Below are 24,191 nucleotides of genomic sequence, written 5' to 3'. Positions count from 1 at the left end.
CTGTCCCACTCGTCTCTTGATCTTTTTTGATTCCTCTGCCCTTCTCAGTGTCTGTTTTCCTCTATCCTTTCCCCTGGTCTCATAACATCTAATCTAACTCCCCTCTTTCTCTTTTAGTTTGGAAACTTCCTTGCCCTGTCATTATCTGTCTGAGCAAAAAGTTGCTCTCCAACTTTTTTTATAAGCCACCTTTAGGCACTGAAAGGCGGCAATTAGCTCTCCCTGGAGCTTTTTCTTCTCCGTGATGAACAACTCCAGCTCTCTTGGCCTGTGTTCAGAGGGGAGAATCCCCATCATTTGTTCTAACTTTCGTTGGGTTAACCATTTCCATTAATGAGGGAACGGTTAAGGCAATTACTCCACAACTACCCAAAGCAGCGATAGTGAGAAGCCCACTTCCAGCATCCATTTCCCATGCAGGGACAGATGGACACCGCTTAATGTCTTGCCCCACAGGAGAAGGGGAGTCGCCGCCTGTCCGTGTTGTTTTTTGTTTTTTGTTTTTTGTTTTTTTTTTTTTTTCTTTTTTCTGCGAGTGATATTATTACATTGTTTATTTACATGTTTTTGTTTTTGGTGTGTAATCTGTTATGCTCCTAGATTTTTCTTCCTGTGTAAAAGAAAGGTTGAGCTACTTCCAGCTGAAAAAGTTTCGGTTACTTGCTTGATCATATTGTTCTTTCAATATTCAAAGCTGAAGCAAAAGCATGGGGATTGCTGCTTCTAGAGAAACACCAGTTCTCTCACTAGAGTACAACGCTTTCTCAAAAACATGACAGGCCATTAGCTCAGGGTAGCGATCATGCAGCTTATCGGTCACAGTGCGCACAAGAGCATCAGGTCCCCCTCTCGTCACAGAGCCTGTCCGTGGTGTCTCCACTCCACTCTGTGCCCCATCCCGTTCCTTAGAGTCAGCACACGGATATCTCCTACTGCGACAGCATGTAATGTTGGAGGCGTTGGAAGTCCTGATCCATCCATTCGGAGCAGGAGACTGTGTTTTGATGCAAATGTGGAAAGAATCGAAGCTGCAACGTGAGTGGGAAGGACTGTTCCAAGTGCTCCCGACTCCTGAGATGGCAAGAAGAACGGCTGAGAAAAGTGCCTGTTCTCATCCTGGTCTCCATTCTGCCAACCTGCTCCTTTTCATTCCTTCTTTCTGCTTCTTTATTGATGACATAACTTCGTCACATCGTGTTGCCTTCCTTTTTTTTTTTTTTTTTTTTATCTTGAGGGCAGGCTCCCCTCCTATACCCTTCTCTCCACAGCAGTTCTTTTCAAAACAACTTTTCATTGGTCAAACAACTTTGCAAATAACAGTAACAGTAAACACCCAGAAACTTCCATGCCTCAATGGCTGGAGAACAAGAAACCCGAGACTGCATGCAGTCTCCTGAATCACCCTTCTCTGTTCCCTCTAAACTCTTTTACATTCCTGATGGCCTCATCGAGAAGAGTCTAGTGTTAGGGTGGTGTTAGTGTCTAGTGTGGGGCTTTCCAACCCCCATGGCCACCCTCCCAAATCTTCCCCTTCTTTATTAATATCAACCATTTTCTTGACATGAATTACCACTCCATATATAACACTTCCAATTAGGTGGTAAATTCTTCCTTGCCCTCCCATCACCACATAGCCACCAATACCCTATACCTAATTTTCACCCACTTTGCAAAGATCCATCCACTCCAGACTCCTTATCAGGGTCGTATGCTACTTGGATAGTAATATTACAAAATGACCTTAAATTGGCTAGATTATATCCCCCTGCATTTCCCGGTTTTGAACAGTCAGGTTCCCGACCAAAACTAAGCCCCAGATCACGCAAGATCTTTTGTTCACTGCCATCATTGACCCCCATACACCGACTTTTAACAGTAACGTTTCCCGTGCTTGTAAAGCAAATTTCGGTCCCTCAGGGAGGGTATAATTTACCCTTTCCACTCCCCAACATTGAGCGGACCACGTCTGATTAGTCTATATAATGCATTGTTCCAATTTCTGGAGGGTATCCCATATAGCGGGATTTCCATATTGCCCCTCGGAAGTGCAGTACATATCCAACAGTCAGATAAATTTAAAGATCGGGCGACTCTTTCAGGTATGTTTACATTCGAGTTTTCCTTCCATGCTTGAGCTGATACAATAGTTACAAGCAATGTCCAAAGTCCATACGTGTTGCCTTTTCAATTTCAACTTATTGGGTCCCATCGTTTCAAGTGTCCATGGACCTTGCGTTGACTTCTTGATTCTCATGTGGTGAATCCAAGCAGGTTGTTCTTTAATTTTTACTGCGGTGTATGATGTAAGCAGCACCTGAAAGGGTCCTTCCCACTGGGGTTCCAAAGTTTATTTCTGCAAGAGACTTTACATACATAGATGTATAATCTCCAGGTTGTACATTGTGTATAGGTCTATCCAAAATGCTACTCCGGGTTCCAGCTACATATTTTCCAATTTTGTCTAATTGTTTCCCTAATGCCACCATATAGGATGTCATAATTTTGTCTCCTGCTTGTGCGGACATCCCCTTCTGTATTCATAGGGTTGTCCATACAGGATTTCAAAAGGGCTCAGTCCCTCCTTTGCTCTTGGCCTTGTTCGTATGCATAAGAGAGCCAAAGGAAGAGACTGAGGCCAGGCCAGATTCGCTTCCTGTCCCAACTTTACAGTCTGTTGTTTGATCAAGTGGTTCGTCTTTTCTACCTGGCCACTTGACTGAGGGCGATATGGGGTATGAAGTTGTCAATCTATACCTAGATGGCGGCTGATTTGTTGCACTATTCTTGAAATAAAAGGCGGTCCCCTGTCAGAGGATATAGTAGCTGGTACCCCAAAACGTGGTATTATTTCCTGTATTAGTATTCTTACCACCTCCCTAGCCTTGGCTGTTCTGGTAGGAAACGCCTCTGGCCAACCTGAAAAGGTGTCAGTTAATACCAGCATGTATCGGTACCCCCCTTTTCTTGGGAGTTCCAAAAACTCAATCTGCCATTGTTGTCCAGGCCCGTTACCTTTTCCAATTTGGCCTATCCCTAATTTTGGAGTATTTTGGGGATTAGTCTGGAGGCAAAGGTCACACTGCTGAGTCAGTTGTCTCGCAGTGGTTCCTTGCTACAATTTCTCTGATCCAATGTTTATATAAGGCTTCAGTCCCCCAGTGCCTCTTTCTATGTTCCTCTCTTATCAAGGGCCATATCATATAAGAGGGAATAATCATTTTCCCTTGGGGTAAGAGCCCACCCTTCCTCGTTATAGGAACCTGCTAGATCAGTAATTAATTTCTGATCTTCCTTGGTATATTTGGGCTTACCTTCTAGGGAGATTTGCCCACTGGGGATCAGGGCCCCTTCTGTTTTTACCTCCCTTTTGGCTGCATGTTTTGCCTCTCTGTCTGCTGTCGTGGTTCAGCTCGAGTGGGCAGCCGAGCTCCACCACAGCCGCTCTCTCACTCCCCCTCCTCAAAGAGGAATGGGGAGAAAACATGTGAAAATGGCTCAAGGATTGAGATAAGGACGAGAAAATCACGCAGTAATTATTGTAACGGGCAAAACAGACTCGGCATAAGGAGATAGTAAGATTTATTGCCTATTACTAACAAGCGAGAGAAGTGAGAAAACAAAGGAAAAAGCAAACCAAAAGCACCTTCCCCCCCATCCACCCTCTTCCACCTCCTCCCCCCGAGCGGCACAGGGGAACGGGGGAATGGGGGTTATGGTCAGTCTACAGCACTTCTTCTCTGCCGCTCCTTCTCGGTCACTCTCGTCCCCTGTGCTGTGGGGTCCCACCCACGGGATGCAGTCCTTGATGAACTGATCCGGCGTGGGCTTCCCACAGGCAGCAGCTCTTTCAGAACTGCTCCAGATATGGGTCCGTACCACGGGGTCCATCCCTCAGGAGAAAACTGCTCCAACCTGGCTCCCCTACAGGCAGCAGCTCCTGCTGGGTCACCTGCTCCTGCGTGGGCTCCTCTCCACGGGCTACAGGTCCGGCCTGGAATCTGCTCCGGCAGGGGTCTTCCACAGGCGGCAGCCTCCGTCGGTGCAGGGCCACCTGCTCCACCGTGGTCTCCTCCACGGGCTGCAGCGTGGAACCCTGCTCCACCGTGGTACTCCATGGGCTGCAGGGGGACATCCTGCTTCACCATGCTCCTCACCACAGGCCGCAGGGGACTTCTGCTCCGGCGCCTGGAGCACCTCTCCCCCTCCCTCTACACTGACCTTGGCACGTGCAAGGCTGTTCTCTCACTCCCTTGACTCTCCCGGCTGCTGTGTGGCGCAGCGTTTTTTCCCTGTCTTAAATATGCTCTCACAGAGGCGCAAAACAACATCACTTATTGGCTCGGATCTGGAAAACAATGGGGCCCTTCCCGAACATGGGGCAGCTTCTAGATCTTTCTCACAGAAACCACCCCTATGGCTCCCTGCTACCAAAACCTTGCCACGTAAACCCACTACATCTGCCAGCTCATTTCCTTTTTCCAATTCTGAGTTTGCTTTTTGGTGTGCTCTGATGTGCACGATTGCCACTTTCTCAGGGAGTTGAAGTGCTTCCAACAACTTCAAGATTACTTTTGCATGCTTGATATTTTTGCCATGCAAATTCAGTAATCCCCTCTCCTTCCAGATCACTCAATACGCATGTACAACCCCAAAGGCATATTTTGAGTCTGTATAGATGTTTTTGATTTTGTCTTGGGCCAATTCCAAGGCTCGGGTCAGATCAATTATTTCCACCTTTTGTGCAGGGGTGTTCGCAGGTAAAGGCCCGGATTCTACTGCCTCTTTACAAGTGGTAGCTGCATAACCATTGTGTCGTTTGCCACTTACGACTTAGCTGCTCCCATAAGTGAACCAGTTTTCTGTGTCTTCCATAGGATTGTCTTTCAGATCTGGACGGCACGAATATACTGCTTTGATGGTTTCCAGACAGTTGTGATGCACTGGGTCCCTTGTGTTCCCACTGAGAAAAGAAGCTGGATTGACAATGTTGGTGACTACAATTTCCACATCATCCTGTTCCACCACTGTAGCCTGATATTTCAAAACTCTTTGTGGGGAGAGCTAATGTCCACCTTCTGCTTCCAGTACTGCAGATACCGTATGGGATGCTAACACGGTTATTTTCTGGCCCAAGGTAAATTTTTCGGCCTCCTGGATGTTTAGTACTATGGCCGCAACCGCTCACAAACATCCAGACCATCCCTTTGCAGTTGTGTCCAATCGTTTGGAGAAATAAGCAACTGCCCTACGGTATGGGCCCAGGTCTTGTGCTAATATTCCCAGGGCAATCCCCTGCTTCTCGTGGGAAAAAAGGTAAAATGGCGTACTCACATCTGGGAGTCCCAAAGTTGGAGCTGACGTCAGGGCCTTCTTCAGTAGCTTGAAAGCTTGTATTGCTTCCTTGTTCCATTGAAGGCATTTCTGTTCAGTAGTCGTGAGTGCATACAGGGGTTTAACAAGCAGTCCGTAATTCTAAATCCATAGATGGCACCACCCGCTCATACCCAAAAAGGTCCATAGTTCCTTCACTGTTTGTGGTCTTGGAGTTTGGAATATTGCCTCTTTTCGAGCCTGTCTCAAGGTCCTTTCCCCAGCACTGATTTCATATCCCAAATAGGTTACCTGTTCTTGTACTACTCGGGCCTTTTTCTTAGATACCCTGTACCCTTGGAGTCCGAGAAAGTCTGGCAGATTCACCGCCCAAGTCAGGCAGGTGTTCCTTGTTCTAGTAGCAGTCAGAATATCATCAACATATTGCAGCAATTTCCCTTCTCCTGGTGGGGCCTCCCAGGATTCAAGATCTTTCGCTAACCGATTTCCAACTATTGTGGGGCTATTCTTGAAGCCTTGGAGTAACACCGTCCAGGTGAGTTGGGTCCTACGCCCACTCTTGGGGTTTTCCCATTCAAATGCAAATCTTTTCTGGCTGGCTTCATGGAGAGGGAGGCAAAAGAAGGCATCCTTTAAGTCAAAAACTGTAAACCAGGCTAGTTCTGGTGTTAATACAGTTATTTATTGCCCGTAGATCCTGGACCACCCTATATGACTCATCCGGCTTGTGGACAGGTAATATAGGGGTATTAAAATTGGATTCACATTCCCTCAACAATCCTACTTACACTTTTATTATTGGTCGAATTCCTTCCCTATCTTCCTGCTTTAGAGCGTACTGCTCGATCCTCACTGGCTGCTTTCCCTCCTTGAGCCGAATCTCAACACGTGGGGCATTTTTAGCTCTCCCAGGTTCATCAGTAGCCCATACGCCTGGGTATACCTGGTTTACGACTTCTTCATTAACTTGTCCTTCCATTGGCAGGTTGACTAGGGCTAAACTCATTACCCGTATATATTGTTGATCCTTTACCTCCAGAGTAATCTCCCCTTTTTCAAATTTTATTACTGCTCCTAATTGCTCTAATAAATCTCTACCTAAGAGTGCCCTTGGGGAGTTAGGCATATATAAAAATCTGTGTATGCCCCATTGTTTCCCTAACTTGTACTTCAAAGGTTGACAAAAATAAGCCTTTTCAGGTCGATCGGTTGCACCTTTTACCCTAACATAATCATTCCCTAAAGCCATTAATGCTTGATTTAGAACTGAATATGTTGCCCCCATACCAATAAGAAAGTTCACTTCCGTTTCTCCCCTATCTTCATTATAACCAGTGGAGGATCCGTTAGGGTAGATTCCCCAGGTCCCCGTTATTTCTGCCAAAATCAGGGGCTGATTACCCTAGGAAAAGGCTAGTCAGTTTGTTCTCTGAATCCGAGAGATCTGGGTCCGAATATTTTTCATTTATTTTTTTTTCCATTACATTTCAAAGTTGGTCCAAAAATTCCATAGGGGTTTCTTTTGGACCTTGTTGGAAGCATATTCTCAATTCCCAATTCAAACAGATTCGAGTATTAACTTAACTTCATAATTTTCGGGATGATTAGGGTCGCAGTGGGGTCGGTCAGGGGAATGCAATTGTCAACAGTTCCCTGAGCGGTCCCATTGGCAATCTGAGCTTGCACATGAACTCAGGTTGTTTTAAGAGTTAACTGCTTTTCTGTTTCCATAACAACTCTCTCTGGGACCCATCATGATCCCTTTGCCCCAGAGGGCTAACACCTGTGATTTTGAGATCTCAGCCTGGGGCTGAGACAGAGCTTCTAAAATTCCTACATCCTCTTTCCCTGCTCATTCAACTTTAAACACCTTTAACACCTTCAACAACCCTTTTATCACTTCCTTTATCTTTCTCCAGCCTGTACTTTTCTAATGCCAACACCAAAGGCTCAGTCAAGGGCCAATTAACTCCGCTCCTTTTCTCTCTAAGATGCTGAAACAACATATCTGTATACTACATTTCATCTTATTTTCCTTCTCTCCTCAAAGGACTTTATTGACTGTAATAAAGGACATATTGACCGTAATACGGTGTTATGATTAATAGTTCCATCGTGGGGCCACTCCTCTCCATCCTCTAGTTTATAAAGTGGCCACCACTGATTACAATATTTGATAACAGTTCTTTTACTCTCTGTCCCCCCTCTTCCCATTATATCCCTCCAATGTGTTAGTATACATTCTAGGGGGCTTTTCCGCGGGATTTCTTTGCTTTGACCTTTTCCCATTCTAATCTATAGCAGTTAATATTGCACCATTTTCCTAGGAGCTCTTTACTAGTCAATCCCAATCCCTCCAAAATCCACAATATATAGAGATACACAAGTAAAATCAGACCACTGTAAATTAACTGCCTGTAGACAATTACACTGAGGACATTTAAACCCGACGAGCAGATAATATGCCTGGGCAAATTTCGTTCCCTTAGGCATACACCTCAATGGCAGTTCTTATATTATATTTACATATTCACATATTAACATATGTTTAAAAGAACACCTTAACAAAAATGCCCGGGCCTTTACATATACAACAACATACAGTTATTATTCCAATTAGAATTATTCCCCAGCAGCTGCAAACATTATGCCAGTTACCATTAAAGCTCGCCTACCCTCCTCCCGTCTCTTCTATGATCTTCAGGATGTTCCTTGTGGTTCCTAGAACCAGGGTATGGCAGCTTCTACTCAAAACCCCTTTTGGCCGCTCTATCGGCCACCTCCGTTTGGCCACTCTACCGGCCACCTCCCAGGACGCCTTCAGGGTTCGTGTTGCACGCTAGACATCTCTATGTGGCTTATCGACCTCCCCGGCCAATTGGCTTACCTTAATTAAGGTGTACCGTTTGCCCGCAACCACAGGAACTTCCTGTATCCCTGCAGTGAGTGGCTGGGAGAGGAGCTCCTCTGAGAGAGAAAAAGGGGCTCGGGGCGCGCCTAGGAGGTCTGCTCCACAGTCGATCCTGCAGCCGAACAGAGTCCTCCTGCCTGGCTCGCCAAACTCATGCGCAGAAAAGACTCCACAACCATAGGGTTGCGATCCTGGGGTGTCATGGCATACCGCTACTTGTGTTTGGGGAGCTGGTCAGAGCACCCACCTCCATTTCTGTTTATGGTGGCTGAGTTTGTTCAAGTAATCCCTGACTTGATACCTGTCCCCTGCTGGTGGTTCTGCGGAGTCCTGCCTTTAGGCACAAAGACCCAGGACCAGCCCTTCAGAAACCCACACTGGCTACTTCTGATCCCTCCGTTTTCTCGCATGTCAGCTGCAGCGCCTTCCCTGGCCCAGGCTCAGTGCTCATCACAGCAATGGCTGACATCCCAGCAGAAGCCAGCCCGCTCTCTTTGGGCGCTACCTCAATGCATGACTTTGCTCACTTTGGCCCCTCCAGCTCTCTCCCCACTCCCGGTGCAAGGACGGAGTGAGAGAGCAGCTGTGTGGTGCTCAGCTGCCCACTGGGCAGCCAGCATGGGGCACGAAGGATTTGAGATAACAGCATCACTGGCGATCACCTGATTTTCACCTACGTAGAAGCAAGCAGCTCCAACGCAGCCGTGTACCTACTGCTCCATGGGATGCTACTATGCAGTCTAACCCCTCATGGTTCTGAACTACCCCTGCTGATAAGGATGTGACCTCCTGTAGCGCTGAGGTGATAGAATCTGCCGGAACATTAGTAATTTGCTCCACTGTAGCGGACGTTTAGTAAAGCATGTTGTGTTAAAGGATAAGGAAGTTTGGCAGGACCTAAACCCCCTTGCGTTCCAACTTGTCCTCAGATATCAGAGGGGCTGGGGGTGGCTGGGTTTGGATTCTGAGCGATGCCCTGTTTGGAACTATAAATCCAGTTGTATTCAATAGACTAAATTATCGTGATCATGGATGCACATATCGTGTAATACACTTTCAGTCTAGTAAATGACTGGTGTAGTTTATTGGAGCAACACGAGCACAGGTTCTTTTGGATTGCCGCTGATGAAGACTCTGTCTGCAAAGCACGTGCAAATACCAAGAATATGACTAACACAACCAGCTACATATACGTTAACTTGTGGAACAACTCTATAGAGAATGTTAGGTTTCCCAGGGAAGCACTCGCTGTAACTGAGGGTTCAGACCTCACCCTGTAGGCATCCCTGTAGGGGGGAAGAGAGGTTCAGCACGGCAGCCTTCGGCTGATGCCAGGAGTCAGCGACATCCTCCCTACTTGTCTGTGGTGGTGTCTTCCCCAACATTTTCCTCTCTTGAGCCCTTTTTTTACTATGTTCCTGCTTTTAGGTAGTGAGCGACTCAAGTCATATGCGCCTTTGTTGTGACTGGTATACATTTTCCTGGCTTTTGTTTTTGCTCAGGGAAATTCAGAGCGTGTGCTCAGTGAGAGGTAGTTGCACCTTGGAGGCGGGTAGCCTTGGGGATGGAGGTGTATTTTGGCACTGTAGTGAGATTATAATGAGCAAAGTTCATCCAGAGGACATGAGTAGGTTGTCAGTTAGTCTCAGGGCTGGCCATGTAATCTATCAGTTCCGTACCATCAGGCTCACTCTAAAATCGCGCTGTTCCTAGCAAAATGGCCCGACGCCCAGGAAGGCAAAGGCGGTGGGTTGCTCTAACACGCTGTGGCCAGGGAAGCAAAAGCTTTCCTTCCTCTTGGTTTCACAGCCTAGCAGAGCAGCTTGGTGCCGTGGAGTTTTCTAACCATTCAGTTTTCACACAAAAAAATGACACGTTCAAGCAGTGAAGAAAGAGGGCTGTTTCTTTGGGGAAAGTCCAGCAGAGAGGTTACTCGGCGGGGCCCGAGGGCTGGAGCTGGGCTCAGCACTGAGCACAGCTGCAGCAGCATAGCCAGCCAGCTCTCGGGACACGGGGCCTCCTCTCCCACACCCTCCGGAGCCGGTAACGTAGTGCTTGCAGGCTGAATGTGGAGGAAGTTCTCAGGACCAGGATGGTTTCAGTCACCAGGGAGGAGACCGAAGGGCTGCTGTAGCCCTCCATGCTTCTCAGGGCTGACATGGAAAGGAACAGAGGGCAGCTCAGAGCCTGCATCACTGGGAAGCACGCCCAGGAACCCCTCCTGCCAAGCCCACCCCACCTCCTCAGCTGGGGCAGGGGTCGCAGCTCACTGCCCAGGGTCTTTTCTCCTCCCAGACAGTTCGTGCTGATACCCCACTGCCCTCACTCACCCTCGATGATGTTCTCTAGCTTCTCCTTGCGCCCATCCACCAAGTGCTGCCCGGCAAGCCCTAGGTACACACGGCCCATCACAGATCCCGCTGGCCAGCTCGCCCCAGACACAGTCCCCCCCTCAACATCCCTGCCGGCTTGGCCATGTGTGCCCAAGTGTGACACCACCCAAGGAGGCTGCGAGGCACTCGCTAAGCTTCCCACCAGCAACCACTGCATGGGCAGGGGGTGGCCGAGGGCAGCAGGGAGCCCCCACAGGCACTCCAGGCCCACTCTGAGCTGGCAGTGCTCTGCAGCCACGTGGCTGATTCAGCAGCAGCTGGGGCTGCGGCCAAGCTGCTGTGGGGCACAGAGGGCCCATGGGGTTGTGACTCACCAATGAACCTGATGGCCGCCTCTTGCAGGGGCTCCTGGGGGCTCCACAGGTATGGCAGGCTCTGGCACAGGTAGTCATCCACTCTGCTGCTGTGCCCCACCAGCTGGAAGAGAATAGTACATGTGGATGGGGCTGGTGCAGCCTTGCCCCTTGGCCAGGCCAGCCCTGTACGTGGGACTGGCTTCCCCTGCTGGGATAGCCTGATGCAGTGGCTAGAGGCAAGGGTAGCCACCCTGCACCCTGGGCCAGGGCTGGCAGGCCTTGTCTGGGCCAGGTTTTGGGAGCCCTCGGGCAGTTGTCCTTACCAGGCACTTGCCAATCCTCTGTGGCTGCGCTGTCTCCAGCAGGTTCCTGAGCTGCTTCCACTTCAGGAGCTTGGCAGCACCAAGGAGGGCTTCCCGAGAGGCCTGCAGAGCAGCAGAGAGTGGGAGATGAAACCACTGCGCATTGGACAGGCCCTGGTTGTCCTGCACCTCGGCGAGGCTTGGGGGCTTTTCTGGCCCTTGCTGGGGAGGTGCAGCAGCTGGGGAAGGCATCTGCCAGAGGGTTCAGTGCTCGGGCAGAGGTGTGGGGCAACCACCAGCTCTGGCACTTCATGCTGCTGGGGCTGCAGGACAGAAGTCCCCCAGAGCTGCTCATCTGCAGCCAAGGCCAGCAGGCAGGTGAAGCGCTGCAGTCACTGAGGCACCAGGGCAGGAGGCAGCCAGGGACGCCACGCACGGGGACCCCAGCAGGCTGTTCCCTAGGGCCTGGGCTCCAGAGCCCGCCACCGCGGACACAGGGCCAGACCCCTGCCCTGGCTGCGGCTCCCTTCCCAGGCTGGCAGCCATGCTGGCTCCTGCAACCCCTGGCAGGGGCTGCACCCTTCTGCGTGGCCCAGGGCAGCCTGCAGGCCAGGGTTTCTGCAGTGAGCACGCTGGCGGCTCCAGGGTGCTCATGCCCAAGAGAGCAAAGGAGCATTCAGCCTAGGCATCTGGCGGGTCCCTGTGCATAACATGGGGTCGACAACTGTTGGGCACCTCACCACTGGCCTCAGACACCTGCAGGCACAGCTGGGATGCCCGTGAAAACTCTAGTGCCTAGGTATCTGTGGCTACGCAGCACTGCTGAGCACAGCTGGGAGCAGGCAGGGCAGGTCTGGAAAATGTCCGTGCCCACCTTCTTGGCCCATGACAGCTCTGGGGCTGCAGGAAGCCTCCCAGTGGGCTTTTCTGTGGAGGGCTGCATGCGGGGCTGGATGTGGGGCAGGGAGAGGCCCCTCCGCTCTGGCCCTCTGTGCAGGCGGAGGTGTAGTAGGGGCAAAATGGCTGTGGTGGGCCTGGTGCAGGCACAGAGGGGCTCTGCACCTTTCTTTTGGATTCGGGAGCTTTGGCCCTGAGGTGAGGCACATTCAGAGGGAGCCTTGCTAACAGCCCATGCCCCTAATGCTCAGGCCCTCCTGAGGGGTGTTGCCCCCTCAAGTGAATGCTCAGCTTAGTGTCCCCACCTCAGCCACACGCTGGTCCTGGTCATGCAGGTGGAAGAAGAGGGGGAGGATGGTGCTCTGCACTTGCTTCTTCATCTCCATCGTATGGGTGCCCTCTGCAACCTCCATGGCATCCTTGCAGAGAAGGATGGAGAGCTCTCTCATGCAGCTGCACTCCTGGTGAGACAGAACAAGGGAGGACCTCAGTCCAGGCTCTTCCGAGCTCACAGTGAGCAAGGGGTCGGTGTGGCAGACAGGGAGACACACGCTCCTGGCTCTTACTCTGCAGTGAGCTGTGGCAGGTAGGCCAAGTGTGTGGGCAGTGCAAAATGGCTCAAGACACAGGAAGGGCAAGGCAGTGGGTTGCAGATGGTCCACCCTGGGGCTGGCAAGGGGACACATGGCAAGGGGAGAAGCGGCCATGGGCAGCAAGGGGCCGAGGAGAAGTTGCCATTGTGGAGCACACATCTGCAGGGCTCTGCACAGGGAGGGGCTGCCCCAGCAGGAGAGCCCAAGAAGCACCAAGCAAAACGTTTCCAGCACGTGCCCAGGGATCGTGGTGGGCGAAGAATTCGCAGGCCAGTGAGACACGCGGAGAGGGACGCACCACCCCCAGGCCACATTCACGTGCCCCGTGGCCACGCTAGCCAAACCTCCTGCTTGCCCACCAGACTTACGTTTTCAAAGAGGGGCAGGAGCCTGTCAGGCAGCTGCAGAGCGATGGGGCCAGCCACTTGCCCATCTGCTAGGCGCAGAGTGTTGCGGAGGACAGTCACGGCCTTCATACTGATGTCGCTGTTGGCATCCTGCAGTTGCTGCACGACCTCTGGCAGCAGGTCTTGCAGAGTTACTGCCTACATGAAACACAGCAGTTCTGTTTCAGAAACACCGAAGACCATCCTGGCAGAAGCCCTTTGCTTACAGCAGGCACAGCCCAGAGCAGAGGTCTGTCTCCAGGAGCGTGCTGAGGCCCCTTCAGACAGAAGGCTGCTGCCTTGGGTTGCAGAAGTAGCCACTTGTGTCAGCCTGGCGCTGTGCGGGGCCTCATCTTCCCAACCTCAGCAGGATGACTGCTCTGGGTAGAGTGCTCCTGCAGCTGAGGCAGCCCTGCGCTGGCTGGCCTGGGGCCTGGCATTGACCTCTTTCTGGCACAGCAGGAGGTGCCTTTGAGCGGACACTGGTGCCGCTCTCCTCGTGCTGCACAGTCCAGGCAGGGGCTGCCCAGAAGCGTTCAGGGGCTGATGAAGAAGGCAGTGAGAGCAGTGGAGCCACTACTGCCCCTCCCGATTCTTGGCAAAGTCCAAGCAAGCCTCTGCGGGCAACAGCACCTGCAGCCCAGCCCCAGGCGGATGCCGCCACTTGGCCCAGATGCCCCCACTCACCATCTTGGGTCTCGTAGACAGCGTGACGAGGCTTGTAACCGCCATCCTACGCAGCACCGAGGACTGACTGTGCAGGTGTGAATGAAGAATGTCTGGGATGCAGGCATTGACAAGCTGCTCAAAGTCTACGCAGTCCAGCAACTGAAAGACACCCAGCAGCCCAGTGAGAGCCTGGCCCAGCCGGCAGGACTCCTGGCAGCACGCTGAATCTGCCAGAGAGCCCAGAGTTTCAAGGCACCTTGGAGAGGCACCGCTTGCTGCTAGGCCCTACCTCCATGAAGACAGCCATGGCGGTGATCTCCTTGTGCTTCTGTCTCTGGCGGAGACATATGACTGCCTCTTCAAACGCCGAGGCACCGAAGAGCGGTGCTTTGCTTCGCAGAGCCCTGGCCAGGGGAAGAACGCATTGGTAGTACCAAGCTGGGCAAACAAACCTCCTTGGGACTGTGCTTTCAGCGCTAGCTGTTATCCCATGGGCCAGACCAGGGCAAGGCTTGCATTTCTGCACTCTGCTTCAGCAGCTGGTGCCATCCACTTGAGGAGAGGCCGCCCGCCCTTCACCACATACCTTGCCTTTGCAAACATGGAGGGTGACGAGCACAGATGTGCTCGATTCACTGAGGGATGCCCTGCCTACACACAAGTTGTGGCCTTCCAACAGATGCCATTTCCTGACCACTTTGGATCCCCAGGCCACTGAGCCTTCCCGCGCTCTCTGGCCACCCTTCCGGCTGCTCTGCCACACAGCTCCAGTGCAGGCTGTGGCATTGCCTGCAGAGCCAGCCCCAGCACTCTCCTGCACCACTGGTCCCCGAGGAAGGAGTGCATTGGAAGGTGACAGGTCCTGCGAGTCCTCCTCTTGCACTGGGCAAGAGCAGCCCTTCACCAAGGAGCTCTCAGAGGCAGCAGCATGGAAATCATAGAATGAATCGTAGAATGGCTCGGGTTGGAAGGGACCTTAAAGATCAAAGAGGCTACTTCCCCTGCCGGTCTCTCCTGAGATCCCTCAGTCACCAGCACTGAGGGTCAACGCTGTCCCTCGGACCCCTGGGGACACCTCACCAGCCACGAGGAAGGGGATCACGTGGGGCCCTCCACCTCTGGGGGAAGAGTGCCAGGGGAGACAAGGACAACTGATGAGGCAATCACCTAGTCAGCACAGCAACACCTGTGTGGAAGGTCTCATGTCTTAAAAGCGTGTCCCAGCCACCCTGCGTCTGGATGTCTTCAACCAAAGTGGCACCCCCCACGTGTTGGAAAAGAGCTCTCATGGTCATCACCGCAGTCCTGCATGCAGAGCACAATGCGCGTCACATGTGGCGCCCCAGCGCTGGCTCCGGCCTGGGGCACAGACCTGGCAGAGGGGATGGAGCACCTGAGAAAGATGCCTGGAGGCCACATGCACTCCCCCATCTGACTGCTGCTCCTGCTGAAGTCCTGCAGTGTGCACTCATGGATGAAGGAGATCTGGAAGAGCACGGCAATGTAGAGCTTGTGGAAAAGTGAGTGCGCAATGTTTTTGCTGGAGGGCAGCTGGAAGATCTTGTTCATGGCACTGGTTACCTGCAGAAAACAGTCAGGTGCAGCTCTCAGTGCACAGGTGTCCCTGCAGCACCGCCAGAGCTTGCGGGTTGGGGGGTGAGGGAGGTGGGGGTGGGGCGTCGCTCTGAGCTGATGGAGGCACCGGGCCAGAGCCCGCTGCCTGGCTGCCTGGCCTGGGGCCCAGCCCCAGCGGCTCCCTGGGTTCGTCTCTGCTTTGTGGCATGGGCAAGCCAGCTTTTCGTGTCCAGAGCAAAGGGCCCAGCAGGCCCCGGGGGTCTTGCCAGCTGTCCTCAGCTCCCTGGGCCAAACCTTGCAGCCTGCTTGGGCCAGGCAGCTGCCCTGCCCGGGGCTGCCCAGCAAGGCAGGAGCAGGCGGGGAGGGAGGAGGACAGAGAGCGGCAGGGCAGGGGTGGGCTGCGTGCCTGTGCGCAGTGGGGCCCCAGCAGTGCATGTGGCCCTGCTGGGCTCTGGCTCCCAGCCCCCCTGACTGGGGAGCCCCAGGGAAGGCTGGCGTTTGGGGACAGAGGAAGAGGGGAGGAGGGGATGGGGAGGGGAGTGCAGCCCCACTGGGGGTGAGCGAGGCCTGGTCCAGGAACTCACAGCCCAGGAACGGACACAGTTGTGGTGTGGGCCAAAGCCATCGTGCCCAGGCCCTATGTATTGCATCAGCAGCTTTCTCAGCACGTCCTCTGCAACGCAGGGCTCGGAGACCATCGTCTGCCACATGGCCGTGGCAACCCTGCAGAGACAAAGCATGCTGTCGATGGGGCCACCCCAGCCACTGCCCCTTGGCCTGTGCCGGCCCTGAGGGTCCTGAGCTGTGCCAGAGGTGGGTGGGTGGGCCCTGTACCTATCGCACCACGGGAAGACCTCCAGCAGGCCCTGGACCGCGTGCTCAGGGTGCAAGGAGGTGATCTGGAAAAGGGTCCTCTTCAGGATGTCCAGGAGTGATTCCTTGCTGACCGACGCCAGGTGGTCATGGATGATCTGCATGACCCGTGGCACCTGGAGGAGAGATGAGGGAGAATGGAGCGGAGCACAGCCATGGCCCCAGCTGCCACCAGCAAATGCTTCCCTCCTGTGGCTCTTTGCCAGCCCGAATGGCTGTCGGGGACTCCCAAGCCGTGGACCCGGGCCAGGGAGAACGGCCCCCGAGAGGGCAACAGCACAGGGCAATCTGTCTGCAAACTGCTAACCTCCTCCATCTGTGAGTCTGTGATCATATCCAACACGCGGGCAACCACCTTTGTGTCAGAGACCCTGGGGTGTGTCATGCCCTCCAAGATGGTGAGGATGAAGTCCGTCCTCTCAACAGGGAAGAGGAAGCTGCCAAATACCTGCGAGAGGGAAGACATGTCACACAGCCTGCCTTGGTGGCGGGCTGCAGCTGAGCAGCGAGGGCAGCTCTGGAGAGAGAGCCAGGGCAGTGCTGGCACTGTGCCCCCAGCACAGGCAGGAGCAAGAGCTGGCGTGGGCTTGCAAGGGCCGGCCTGGGCTGGGATGACTGTAGCCTCAGTGGCTGCGGAGAGGGAACTGCCCCGCAGGGTGAAGGCAGGTGGTGGAGGTCAGGGTCAGGGCACACTTGGCGGTGTGTAGGCAGCCAGGCCTTGTGGGTGGCCAGGACAGCTGGACCTGCAGTGCTGATGCTGGCCACTGACATTAGCCTTTGGCTGCTCCCTGCTGAGATATGGTGGGACCCTGCAGCCGGCTTGCTGGGAGGCTGTGACGGACCCTGCCTCCTGCCCGCAGTTCTTGGGGCACTGGTTCATCCAGGTCTCCTGTCAACCTCACAGCCAAGAATCCCAGGAAGGGAGGGGCTCATTACCGTCGGTTCGCTAGCAGCGTCCTTGGGCAGGAAGGTGCTTGGGCATTCCCGCTCCAGAAAGAGATACGGATAGGTAGGTGTCATCAGGTGGCCTGGGCAGCAAGGCAAACAGAGAGTGGGTGAGTGGTAGGAATGATGCAGAAGCTGCTGCTTGGAGAAGACAGCTGAGAACACCAAGCAGAGCTCTGATTGTGGCAGGGCGCTGTGTCTGTCAAAGAGGGGCACTCTGTGTTGGGTGGAGGGTAGGGGGTGGGGACAGGAGACATGCCAGGGAGGAAATGGGTCTTCTGTTGCAAGGGGGAGGAGGGCAAACCGCCTCGCAGTCTGCAGAAAGGCCAGAGAGTCTGGTCCGGCTTTCTGCTCTGAAGCAGGAGAGAAGCCCCACGATGCTGCTACTGCTACAGGCTCTCCAGTCCACTGGTTCTCAGGAGTGCTACTAAGCCACTGCCCCAGGGGACATCCTGCTGCTCCAATAGGGGCTGGGGGAGCCCCCTAGGGTTGGTGCAGCACGGCTGCTCCCCTGCTCCACCCTTGGAGGAATGTGCTGCTCTTTCCTCTAGCTGGGGAGGGCGGACAAAGCGGCGTATCACCATGCCTGGTCTTGACTGGGCCCTCGTGTCTGGAAGGTGCTAGCCCACCCCAGCCTCTCTTACTCTGTCGCACCATCACGATCCTGTGGATGGCGTGAAGAGCCTCTGCAGACCCACAGCTGATGTTCTCGTCCTCCTCGGCACAGCACAGGGTGAGGCACCCCATCAGCTGCCCCAGGAGTGGCACAGGCTTCGTCTGGAAGGTGCGAACGCTGACCGTGCCCACTCTGTTTGTGAACGAGTCCTGGGGTTGAGAGGATGGACAGTGGCAGCTTGGCTGAGCTAGTGCACTTGAGACAGCAGGAAGGGGTGAGGGAGTGCTTAGAGGTTGCCTGAACCACCAGCTCCTTACCTGCATCAGAGAAGTGGGGATCAGGGCCTCGCTCAGACTGGCAATCCTCCCCACGGCATACCGACGCTTTGCCACTTTCTCGGATCTTGTGAGGGGCAGCAGGGCCTGAGAAGAGAAAAGCTGCTGGTTTGCCTTGGGATGCAGTGGCAGCTCCCGTAGCGGCAGCTCTGCCAAGCGCCGGGCAGGGTTTACACAGCGTGCCCAGGCTTCTCCTGAACAAGAGAAGAGCCTGGAAAGGGGGTATAGCCCGTCGCGGCCTTGGGGACAGACCCGCAAGATGATCTCCAGCGTAGCGGCAGTGTAGTCCGATGAAGTACACACCAGCACTTCCAGCACGCTGTCCAGAGATTTCAGAATCTGTAAGGAAGACAGAGCGGGTGGTGCTTTTTTGTTGGTCCTTCCTCATGGGAAGCTGGCTTGAATGCCTGCTGCCTGAGGCAGGCCTCAGCTGCCCAGTGGTGCCAGCAACCTGCCCAGTGGTGTCTCAGGATCTCCGTTGTCTTTCTGTTTCTCCCGTGGTCTTTCAGCAGCCAAAGCTAACTAGGAAAAAGTGCGCAGGAACTGACTGGCAGCAGGCTCTCTGTAGCTCACTCGCTGCTTACCTCAGCATAAAGTGAAGCATCCAACTTGCCCCTCTCCGTCTCTGAAGCAAGAGAGCCAATGGCGTTGATGCAGGGGCCGAGGTGCTGTGACAGCAGTGCTAGGTTCTCTTTGCTGCAAGGAGAGGAGAGAAGGTGCCCATTGGAGGCTGGCACTAGGAGCAGTGCCCAGATGCCCTGGGAAGGTGACCGTAGATGTCAGGGCCTGGGGTCACCAGGTGGGACCCGTACTGGGTGGGCAAGGCTTGTGTGGAGGCATCTTCTCCCTCTCCCGTGCTGCTGAGCCAGGGATAGAGGGCAGTCATGGCATGCAGTGCACAAAGCCCTTTCCAGCTCCTGCCTCTCTCCCTTCAGGGAAAAAAGCTGGGAAGGGAGACAATGGAGAGCCCCTGCCGGCACTGCCGGCTGGCTCTGCTGGCATGGCACCCTCTGCCCTCCTATCTGGTGCAGGGGAGAGCTGAGGCCCTAAGACAGAGCACCAAAGTCCTGCCCGGGTGGGGGAAGCCCGCTGCTGTCAGGCCCATGCTGTGGAGAGGCCCTGGCCAAGCCAGGGTATGGGGCAGGTACCTCCTTTCAGTGATGGCATACGCAGCTTGCCAGCCCAGGAGCATCACAGTGCGCAGGTGGTCGAAGGGAGACTTAGGCAGTTGCATCTGGAGAGAGACAACATGGTCAGGATGGGACACGGGAAGCTGCCAGGGGCTGGCACTGATCTGCAGGGCAGGCAGAGCGTTGCTGGCACTATACCAGCATTGGCGTCAAGACCCGGGGGGTTAAGGGGGGCACAGGCCAGGCTGCTCTGTGCCCACAGAGGCCCGTCCCACCCTCCCCTGTGTGCAGAAACCCCTGTGCTGTTCTGACTGCTGGGCTGGTGCCCGGACAGCTCACCCTTCCCCCCTCCCCGCCCCACTGGGTATCCCCTCACCTTCTTCTCCACTCCCAGGTCGTCGCTGGGCAGGTACATGTATGTCCTCTCCATCCTGGTGCTGCAGATGGTGCGGATCGAGGCCAGAAACTTCAGCTTCCAGTCCTCTTCCTGACAGTCAGGGAGCAGAGAGACAAATAGGGAGGGTGAGAGGGCGGCGACATGGCCAGCAGGGCCACTGCACCACAGGGGTGCAGTGATGGCACAAGGGGCCAGGAGGGCAGCAGCTCAGCACAGCCAGCAGCCCTCCAAAAGCCTGTGTGTGGGCAGCAAACACGGCAGCCCCCAGCTGGGAGAAGCAGGCTGAGCCTCACGCACTGACAAAGTCTGCAGTTACCATTTTGGTGCCAGTGAGAACAGCCCAGAAGTAGTCACAGGCTTCCACGTCCTTGGGCTCCGGAGACATGACGGAGGCAGCAGAAGCATCATCTGATTAAAAAAGAATGGACAGAGCTGTAGGCGGGGCAGGAGGCAGAGGGAAGAGCCATGCCCTCTCTTGAGCCCTGTGCCCACCGCCCTGCCGACTGCAAGCCCTGGGTCGGAGCACTGATGCCCCCTTTCCTCAAGGTTGCCGCTGGCAGCAGAGCAGGAAAGGTCCCTGTCCTGCAGCACTCCTGCCGGGTGAGCAGCCTTCTGCTGCCTGTCCCCACAGCAAGAGCTGGGTCCCCTCCACTCTCTCCCGCTGGGAGCCTCCCCTGCTGCCAGGGGAGGCTGTGCTGGGGCTGGCTCCTGGCTCACAGCTGCCCTGCCCTTCAGGAACCGGCATGCCCCCCGCCGGCTGTACCCCTCTGCTGATGTTCCAGGGAAACGGGCTCCTGCTGCAGAACAGGGTGCACTCGCTGACTTTGGTCCCGTCCAGCCCGCTGGGGACCCTCGCTCGCTTGGCTTCCTCAGTTGTGGCAGTGGCATGGCAGTGCCATGCTGTGGCACCCGTCCCTGGTGGAGCCCCGACTCCAGCCTGCTGGTGAGCCTGGAGCCTGGGGCCAGGCTGGACGGGCCCAGCAGTGCCTGCGTACTTACCCCTCTGAAGCACATGGGTCTCCCACGTAGAATATGCAGCAGATCTGCTATCCTTCTCAGCATTCAGGATCTCGGGGACAAGTAATAGCAGCCCCGCCAGGGCAAAATCGTCAGTGCCCCTTTGGCAAGGAGCCGCACGACTCGTGCACTGTCCCATTGTAATCCTCGTGGACACTGTGGGGCTGCCCTGCTGGTGCTGGGTAGTTGTAGCTGTCCCAGGGGTGAGTCAAAAAGGGCTCTGCTGTGATGTCACCCAGGACAAAAGGGGGACGCTGTCTCCAGGGCGGAGGGCGTGAGGCCCAGGCACCTGACTCCTCTCAGATGCCACAAGGCCGCTGTGAGATGGGGAAGATACTAAAACTTATCCAAATTAGTATTTAGCTACATATATGGTAAAATATCCTAATTATAAGGATGTAGATGAGAACCTTATGAGCAGCAGATGTAAAAAGGAAGATATCGCTCAAGGCCAACGGGTGAGGGAAGGACGAACAACTTGTTGGCAGGAAAGAAAGCAAAGATAAACAAAAAACTTCTACATGCTGTCCAGCAGCAGGTCCAGGTCCAGAAAGGTAAAGAGAGTTTAACCTGCTCTTCCTCACTGCCTTCAACCTGAAAGACCTCTGCCCACGACCACCAGGCTACGCTGCGCAGGTGCAACCGGGAGGAGCTAAGGGCGGGGAGTATGGAAATGAGTACTTGGAAGAGGTCTGCCTTTTGGGGAAATCAATGAATATGTATGAGAGCTCGTGTAATATGTAACAGTATTCGTGTATAAAATTGTGAGAGACGAGCGGGCAGGTGTGCACTTTTTCAGGGAAGCCATTCCCAGTGCGCCTGGTGCACCGCAATAAAGTGTACCTACTTTACAACCCTATGGTTGTGGAGTCTTTTCCGCGCGTCACCTGTGTGCCCTCACACCCTCTTGGGACCACCCTGTGGCTCTGTGGCGTGTCCCAGAGCGCCAGTGTGCCTGAAGGACCTCCCTTTGTCTTCATGGGCACACCAGAGCCTTGCCTCTCCCACTCAGTGGCCAGAGCAGCCATGGATGTGACCTGGCAATCCTGGGAGACATTCTGACAGCAAAGGTCTGCTAAAACACTGGCAGACACAACTGCCAGTCAGCCTGCAAACTGCTAATCCTTGAGAAGGCCCAAGTGGCCCCTTGGAACTTTGGCTGTGCACCTAAGAAGCAGAAACCTCCTGAGCGACCACTGATAAGGGCAAAAAGGAGGAGCTCTAACAGCACTTCATTGTCTGAAAAGGTGAATATACTTTGGGAAAGTGTGGACATGGACACCTTCTGGGCCACTTTCCCTGCTTGTTCTACCCTGACCCCACAGCTTTTAGAACAGGGAGAAGCCCCTGTCTGCAGGGTCTGCAGAGAAACTTCTGTAATTTGAGTTGTTTGGATTGTGAGGAACGTGATCTCCACACAAGGGTGCCTTCTGGTTGCTACTGAGCAATCTAGAAAGTTCTCTAGTGCCACATAGGAGTAAATAACACTGTCAGCCTTCAGCTTGGAGGCAGATGTGGCGATGACACCCTAGTATCCTGCCAAGTGTTGCCATCACGGCTAACTTCTTTTGTTGGTATCAAAACTTACCAATTCTTTTGTGATCTCTTGCTAATCATTAATCCTTCCTGTGATAATACTACCCTGGCCACACCGCTGAGTGTGTGAGGCACAGATGCTCTCTCCCACTTTCTGCAGTTTTTGGCATATCACATTTACATCCTTTCCCTCACGCTGAAATCTCTTTCAGTGCCAGGAAGTGCTTTGCAAAAAAGCCTCTACATTGCATTTTCCGTCCTTCTGAAAACGTGGTCACACATCCAATAGACAGAGAGAGCGAGCACAATTTAGAGCACATCCAAAAATCCTGCCCATAGGGAGACATTAGAAAACACCTGTGACTTTGGCTTTGGAACTGGAAATGGCACATTTTCAGAGTCCTGGGGTGACTAGTGTCATCATGTGCTCTGATCTCACCGCCTAGTCCTGCTGGCCACGCTAGTTCTCATGCCGTCCAGGATGAGACACCTGGGCACGCTGCTGGCTCACGTTCAGCCAGCCATCAACCAGCATTCCCACGTCCTTTTCTGCTGGGCACACTTCCAGCCACTCTTCCCCAGGCCTAGGCGGCTGCATTAGGTTGCTGTGAACCAAGAGCAGGAGCCAGCACTTAGCCTTGTATAGCGGCACGAGATTGAACTCGGCCCATCGATCCTTTAACCCGGCTGGCAGCTAAGCACCACACAGGTGCCTGTACTGGGCTGGAGTGGCCGCAGGGGCTGGAGTGGTAGCAGTGCTGCACCTGGCCCTTGCTGGGGAGGTGCAGCAGCTGGGGAAGGCATCTGCCAGAGGGTTCAGTACTCGGGCAGAGGTGTGGGGCAACCACCAGCTCCGGCACTTCATGCTGCTGGGGCTGCAGGACAGAGGTCCCCCAGAGCTGCTCATCTGCAGCCAAGGCCAGCAGGCAGGTGAAGCGCTGCAGTCACTGAGGCACCAGGGCAGGAGGCAGCCAGGGACACCACGCACGGGGACCCCAGCAGGCTGTTCCCTAGGGCCTGGGCTCTAGAGCCCGCCACCGCGGACACAGGGCCAGACCCCTGCCCTGGCTGCGGCTCCCTTCCCAGGCTGGTGATGATGCTCTTTTTCTTTCCCTCAATGATGTTCTTTAGCTTCTCCTCATGCCCATCCGTCAAGTGCTGCCCAGCAAGCCTTAGGCGAGGAGCCACAGTCCTCAGGGGCTGCCTTTGTGTGACTTAGGGGGGCACTCCTGGCTCCAGCAAAGCCTCATTAGCTGCCCTCGTGAGGGCTGCCGGCTTCTGGTGGTTCCCTCAGCTACTTTGATGGCTGCACACTGTGATCCCCACTCCACTGTGGAATACATCTGCCCCAGAGCCGATCGCCTCAGGCGAGTGACTGTTAGATGGCGGTTAACAGTGCTCACAACAGAAGGCTTTTCATCGTCCACAAATTCCTTTAGCTGCCATTTCACAGCTCCACTTACAAAGGGAGCCCGAGCTTTCTCTCTCCCCTAAGCACAGCCCTAACCGACGCGCGGAAAAGACTCCACAACCATAAGGTTGTAAAGTAGGTACGCTTTATTGCGGTGCACCGGACACACTGGGAATGGCTTCCCTGAAAAAGGTGCGCGCCTGCCCGCTCGTCTCTCACAATTTTATACACGAATACTGTTACATATTACATGAGCTCTCATACATATTCATTGATTTCCCCAAAAAGGCGGACCTCTTCCAAGTACTCATTTCTATACTGCCTGCCCTTAGTTCCTTCCGGCTGCGCCTGCGCAATGTAGCCTGGTGGTCGTGGGCAGGGGTCTTTCAGGATGAAGGCAACGAGGAAGAGCAGGTTAAGCTCTCTTGACCTTTGTGGACTTTGACCTTCTGTTGGACAGTGTAGGCCTTTTTTGCTTGTCTTTGCCTTGTTTCCTGCCAACAAGTTGTTCATCCTTCCCTAATGAGTTGTTCATCCTTCCCTCACCCGTTGGCCTTGAGCGATATCTTCCTTTTTAC

General features: G+C 54.2%; 1 protein-coding gene across 1 annotated transcript; it reads right to left on the bottom strand.

Annotated features, from left to right (window-relative positions):
• Nucleotides 1–10,042: 10,042 nt before the first annotated feature.
• On the bottom strand, nucleotides 10,043–21,117 carry LOC311429141 (maestro heat-like repeat-containing protein family member 7). The gene is made up of 22 exons (XM_084540270.1): nucleotides 20,649–21,117; nucleotides 19,966–20,057; nucleotides 19,629–19,739; nucleotides 19,271–19,356; nucleotides 18,707–18,818; nucleotides 18,375–18,461; nucleotides 18,105–18,209; nucleotides 17,753–17,996; nucleotides 17,163–17,254; nucleotides 16,534–16,674; nucleotides 16,188–16,342; nucleotides 15,938–16,076; nucleotides 15,172–15,359; nucleotides 14,946–15,083; nucleotides 14,068–14,182; nucleotides 13,797–13,937; nucleotides 13,092–13,268; nucleotides 12,436–12,591; nucleotides 11,255–11,356; nucleotides 10,950–11,052; nucleotides 10,573–10,632; nucleotides 10,043–10,395 (listed from the first exon to the last, which is right to left on the bottom strand). The coding sequence occupies exons 1-22, from the start codon at nucleotides 20,803–20,805 to the stop codon at nucleotides 10,205–10,207; spliced, it is 2,892 nt and encodes a 963-aa protein (XP_084396396.1). The 5' UTR covers nucleotides 20,806–21,117; the 3' UTR covers nucleotides 10,043–10,204.
• Between the last annotated feature and the right edge of the window lie 3,074 nt (nucleotides 21,118–24,191).

Source organism: Aythya ferina (genome assembly GCF_964211825.1).
Source record: "Aythya ferina genome assembly, contig: HAP1_SCAFFOLD_360, whole genome shotgun sequence".
Taxonomy (NCBI): Eukaryota; Metazoa; Chordata; class Aves; order Anseriformes; family Anatidae; genus Aythya; species Aythya ferina.
This window is presented reverse-complemented; position numbering and strand designations above follow the sequence as displayed.

Bases quoted from the DNA above. Each gene is read 5' to 3' on its own strand.
- LOC311429141 (XM_084540270.1), bottom strand. From the start codon at position 20,805: ATGGGACAGTGCACGAGTCGTGCGGCTCCTTGCCAAAGGGGCACTGAC. The intron at 14,183-14,945 runs GTGATTGCCTCA...TCCCCTGGCCAG, and splicing joins GGTGTTGCTGTGCTGACTAG to GGCTCTGCGAAGCAAAGCAC. The intron at 11,357-12,435 runs GTGGGGACACTA...GCTGCTCTGCAG, and splicing joins AGGACCAGCGTGTGGCTGAG to GCCTCTCGGGAAGCCCTCCT.